At 39.4% G+C, this 6,052-nt stretch overlaps 1 protein-coding gene across 1 annotated transcript; it reads left to right on the plus strand.

The window, feature by feature from the left end:
- The first annotated feature begins 1,327 nt into the window (after window positions 1–1,327).
- Window positions 1,328–3,703, plus strand: C7H2orf74 (chromosome 7 C2orf74 homolog). The gene is made up of 5 exons (XM_032353774.1): window positions 1,328–1,481; window positions 1,574–1,767; window positions 1,994–2,116; window positions 2,213–2,423; window positions 3,236–3,703. The coding sequence occupies exons 2-5, from the start codon at window positions 1,673–1,675 to the stop codon at window positions 3,407–3,409; spliced, it is 603 nt and encodes a 200-aa protein (XP_032209665.1). The 5' UTR covers window positions 1,328–1,481; window positions 1,574–1,672; the 3' UTR covers window positions 3,410–3,703.
- Window positions 3,704–6,052: the final 2,349 nt, after the last annotated feature.

The following is a 6,052-nucleotide window of genomic DNA, read 5'->3' on the forward strand; positions in this document are numbered from 1 at the left end:
GTAAAGGAAAGCCCTATAGTCTTGTCAGTCCTTCCTTATTGCTAAATCTCTCTGATCTCAAGCTATATCTGATAAATAGCCTTGGAGATAGGACCAAATAAGCGGTACCCTCCAGTCCAGCACTACTCCTGGCAGATATTTAAATTCAGGGTGGGGATGGGGCTCCTTTTCCCTTTCTTTTCAGTATAATATCCACATAGTAGATGACACAAGGGACACTCATCTTAAGGACACAGTTTAATGGGCTTTTACATATGTCTAGACCTGTGTAACCAACAGTAGATCTAAAACATTCCCATCTCCCAGAAAAATCCTTTATGTGTACATGAGATGTTGGGAAGATTTGGACTCTTAAAATCTCAGTCTGGCAGCAGTGTAGAGTAAGGAGAGTGAGATGGACTCTGAGTCTTCATCTGGGCGCCTTGCTGAAGGAGGCATCTGTGAAATCTCACTCTGCTAGGAGTGGCTCAGATGTTCACATGTTCTAAAAAATCAGGCATGGCCTGAGCCCTCCAGCAAGCTCCAGGTGTGCTATCACACATGCCACACACATACACACCACACCTGCTACATACACCATCCATTCAACATTTATGGGATTTGCAGATCCTGAGTTGGTGGAGTATCCAAAGATGAAAAAAGCCACAGTCCTTGCCCTTTTGAAGGAGAGCCAGTGTTACTACAGCCTAGAGACACCTAGAACTCTTTTTCCAATTTTTTAGATGTGATTGAAAGCAGCTGTCATATTCTTTTGTACCTTTCTTTGCTTCTCAGAAAATCCTAGCTCTTCCCTTCCTCTTCTTGTCATATGCATCACTCACTCACCTGAAATTAGGTTGGGGGTGGGGTCGCTTTGACCTTGATCATCTTGCTCTGTTCCTGCTTCTTCAGCCATGGCTTCTAGAACTGCCAGTTTGCTTATTTGTCCAGGAAGTGGGCCCAGTGATGTGGTGTTAGAAGTATATGAGCTATTTAATTTAGAGAGCATCCGTTAGCAGGTAAGTTGATTATTATAGAGAGAGATTTTATGAGAAGGAAGTGGGACTCATTGTTCATTGTCTTTGAAAGAAGCAGTAAAGAAATGCTTGGGTTAAGAAAGGAAAGCTGGTGTTTGGAGAACAGGAAGAAAATCCTTGTCCAAAGAGTGCCAGGATGGTGCCACATGGCCTCCACGCCAGCCCTCTGAGAGGAGAGGACAGTGAGATGGCAGCCCAGAGGAGAGTTTCTTAGTTCTCCTCCAGCTGACGGGCAGGGTTGTGCTGACACTATGGACCTTCAAACCATTCCATGATTCTATGATGTCACTGAAGAGAGAAGAATGGGGAACTGGGTTTGGGTCCAGCTGCTCCAATTCCTCTCCTCTGGATTCTGATAGTTTTTGGGGTGAGGGGAGGTGAGCTGAGTGATCACTCGTGTCCCAGCTCAGTCTCCCCTCTAACCACCTCAGCCCCCACCACATTTATGGAGAGAAATTAGCCAGTGTGAGTCAACTTCATCGAAACAAACACAGCATCTTTTATGAAGCTGATAAAAGAACAACAGTGAAAATAGCCTTTTATTCTTCTGTTTCTAGAAAACTTAAAGAACAAGAGAACTACATTCAAACTAAGCTGGAAAAGAATATATGTGCCATCTGTGATTGTGAGAGTGGACGAGTCTTCTAGCTAACCCTATGAGCTTTGAAACCACAGCAATCACTTTCTTCATCCTCCTTCTAATTTGCTTCATTTGCATCCTCCTTTTATTGGTGGTTTTTTTATATAAATGGTATAAATCCATGCTGATAAATTGGGATCAGATTTCAAGTCACACTAACAAATATATCTAGAAATAATATAAATCAACTTAAAATAGAACAAATAATGCTATAGCTATTTACTTTTTCCATTTCAGAATTTTGGAAATTCTAATTTCCTGTTTAAAAATGAAATTCCATGCCAAGTAAATCAAGACCATTCTTCTCTTTCTGAATTTTTTGCTTATTCATTTTCAGTTTCCAAACCAACAGCGATGAAGATCCAGAAAAAAGTCCTTGTACAAATGCTAATGGAGGTGAAGATTGTTTAGCTACTAATGCAGCTACTGCAGAGACAGACAATTCAGGAGACCCAGAAAAGTAAGTCTGTACCATAGACTGTGATAGAAAGCCATTCTGGGGTATGATAATGGTGACTAACATGCATAAATTTTAAAAATCCTGCTAATTACCCAGGCCTGTCCTAACACAAATCATGGACTTGAGCGGACCCACGAGGCCTGGCATTCTTGTCCAGAGACGGAGTAAAGAAGAGGAGGTCACACCCTTAGAAAACAAAGAGAACGTAGTCGAGAAAGAGGAGGACAAAACAGAGGAGAAAGAAGAGCCTAAGAATGCTGAAGGAAATGGTGAAGAGGTGATGGCCTTATCTCCCCCCAAGGACAAGGTCAGAATCTGTTTGATTGAAAAGGTGGTAAATTATTTGGCTAGGTACAGTGAGATGATCTTGCCTGAAACTTAAGTCTGTACCTAGAAGGAGCACAATATCTGTAGTCATCTAAACCATTCTTAGTTCATCAATCCATGTTATTAAACCAGTCATGTACACCAGATCCAGACACTTGCTCATTCCTCACACTTATACTTGTGGTACTCTTAATAATTCCCCTTCATTTTGCTTTTCTCAGAATCCTAGGATCTCAGAGCTGGCTGAATCCTTAGAGATCATCTAGAGATCCAGCCCTCTCATGTTACAAATGAGAAAACGAGATGACTTGTTCAAGGTCATTCCCCCACCTCAGCCAAGCTCAGGACCAGAGCCCATGCCCCTGTTCTCTTTCCAAGCTGTTCAACAGCACACAAACAGGCTTTCTTGAGCTCCCTGTCAGGACTCTCTGATAGGAACAGTCACATCTTCCCTCAACACAAGGCCCATGCCCAAAGGCATGACGATGGCTTGGGGGACTCTTCTAACCACAGAGATATGAAAATTAGATCATGATGGATTATCACTGCTTTCCTGTATTATTTAGAAATACTTCTGTTTCTCAACTAGCAATGTTTTTTTATGCTTTTATTTATTTTTATTTTCTTAAATTTTTATTCATAGCACTCACCATAGCACATATTCTCCTCACAAACAATGCTTCTGTATTTAATTTAAAATATAAACCAAGTTAAAAATATAACATTTTTTAAAGCAGGACTTCTTTCCTTCATAAATTGATCTTTTGTACTGTTTGTTCCATTCTCTTGCAGGACGAAGATTTGCCAAAACCACCCATACCTCTCAGTACAACTCCCTCAGGTGTTGAAAACCCCAAAAGACCTTTAAAAGGAGTGACATTTTCTAGGGAGGTAATTGTTGTGGACCTTGGGAAGGAATACCCAACACCTCGAAGCTATACTCGAGAACATAAAGAAAGGAAATGAGCTCAAAAAAGGCTGAGAGTGAAAGAAATGTAAGCTTAGACTACCAGTGAAATAACTGGGCATACAAGATCATGTTGAAACAGCAAAATACGGGGAATTAAGCACATACAAATAGTATTTTACCTTTGTGCAGAAAGAAGTGGGCTATATGCAAAGTTCTGTAAGTAAAATACCCAGAGCTTGAATATAGTGTTTTTAAAATTCAAATCTGAGTTCAAGAAATTGTTTGTATTAAGTGTCCTTAAAACACTGTCTACTCAAACACTGTTCTAACATGTGAATAAAGTTATTTGTGTTTGCACAGATGTCTGTTAGGTAAATCATATTTAAGGGGAACGTTGGAGAAAACACCTGTTTCTTTTAATTTATGGTTTTAAAAATTTAAATTCAATTAATTAACATATAATGTTTTATTAGTTTCAGAGATAGAGGTCAGGGATTCATTAGTTGCGTATAATGCCCTATGCTCATTACATCATGTCCATCACCTGGTTATCCCATCCTCCCACCCAACCTCCTCCAGCAATTCTGTTTGTTTCCTATGAAAAAGGGTCTCTTACGGTTTGTCTGCCTCTCTCATTTTGTCCTGTTTTATTTTTCCTCCCTTCCCTATCATCCTCTGTTTTGTTTCTTAAATTCCACATGAGAGTGAAATCATATGATAATTGCCTTTCTCTGACTGACTTATTTCACTTAGCATAATACCCTCTAGTTCCATCAATGTCATTGCAAATGGCAATATTTCATTTTTGATGGCTGCATAGTATTCCATAGCATGTTTGTGTGTGTGTGTGTGTGTGCGCGCACACACACCACATCTTCTTTATCCATTCATCTGTCAATGGACATTTGGGCTCTTTCCATAGTTTGGCTGTTATGGATATTGCTGCTATAAACATTGGGATGCACATGCCCCTTCGGATCACTACATTTATATCCTTGGGGTAAACACCTAATAGTGCAATTGCTGGGTTGTAGGGTTGTTCTATTTTCAACTTTTTGAGGAACCTCCATATTATTTTCCAGAGTGGCTGTACCACTTGCAGTCCTACCAACAATATGAGAGGGTTCCCCTTTCTCTGCATCCTCGCCAACATCTGCCACTTCCTGAATAGTTAATTTTAGCCATTCTGACTGGTGTGAGGGAGTATCTCACTGTGGTTTTGATTTGTATTTCCCTGATGCCTACTGATGTTAAGCATTTTGTCATGGTTCTGTTAGCCATTTGTATGTCTTCTTTGGAGAAATGTCTGTTCATGTCTTCTGCCCATTTCTTGGGATTATTCTTTGGGTGCTGACTTTGATAAGTTCTTTATAGATTTTGGATACTAGCCCTTTATCTGATAAGACATTTACAAATATCTTCTCCCATTCTCTCAGTTGTCGTTTGGTTTTGTCCATGGTTTCCTTTGTTGTGCAAACGTTTTTTATCTTGATGAAATCCTAGTAGTTCATTTTTTTCTTTGTTTCCCTTCTGTTGGAGACATGTCTTGTAAGAAGTTGCTGCAGCCAAGATCAAAGAGACCTGAGTTCTCCTTAAGATTTTGATGGATGTCTATCTCACACTGAGGTCCTTCATCCATTTTGAGTCTATTTTTGTGGAAGGGGTAAAAAAATGGTCCAGTTTCATTCTTCATGTGGCTATCCAATTTTCCCTACACCATTTGTTGAAGAGACTGTCTTTTTTCCATTGGATATTCTATCCTGCTTTGTTGAAGTAGAGTTGAGGGCCCATTTTGGGGTTCTTTACTCTGTTCCATTCATCTATGTGTCTGTTTCTGTGATAGGGATTGTAGTGAATGTGTAAATTACTCTAGGCAGTATAGACATTTTAACAATATTCATTCCTCCAATTTGCCATTTCTTTGTGTCTTCCTCACTTTCTTTCATGAGTTTCTATAGTTTTCAGAGTACAGATCTTTACCTCTTTGATTAGGTTTATTCCTAGGTATCTTACAGTTTTGGATATAGTTGTAAATAGAATCAACTCCTTAATTTCTCTTTCTTCTGTGTCATTGTTAGTGTATAAAAATGCAACTGATTTCTGGGCACTGATTTTATATCCTGCCATGTTGCTGACTTCCTGTATGAGTTCTAGCAATTTTGGGGCGGATTCTTTGGGTTTTCCACAGAGAGTATCATGTCATCTGCAAAGAGTGAGAGTTTGACTTCTTCTTTGCCTATTCAGATTCCCATTATTTCTTTTTGTTGTCTGATTGATGAGGCTAAGACTTCTGGTACTATGTAGAACAACAGTGGTGAAAGTGAGCATCCCTGTCCTGTTCCTAATCTTAGGGAAGAAGCTCTCAGTTTTTCCTCATTGAGACTGATATTTGTTATGGCCTTTTCATATATGGCTTTTATGATACTGAGGTATGTTCCCCTTATCTCTATATTTTGGTGTGTTTTAAGAAAGAATGTTTTGTTAAATGGTTTTTCCGCAACTATTGATAGGATCATATGGTTCTTATCCTTTATCAATATGGTGTCACACTGATTGATTTGTGGATGTTGAACCACCCTTGCAGCCCAGGAATAAATCCCAAATGGTCGTGGTGAATAATCCTTTTAATATACTGTTGGATCCTATTGGTTAGTATCTTGTTGAGAATTTTGGCATCCATGTTCATTAGGAATATTGGT

This window comes from Mustela erminea, chromosome 7, assembly GCF_009829155.1.
Source record: "Mustela erminea isolate mMusErm1 chromosome 7, mMusErm1.Pri, whole genome shotgun sequence".
Lineage (NCBI taxonomy): Eukaryota > Metazoa > Chordata > Mammalia > Carnivora > Mustelidae > Mustela > Mustela erminea.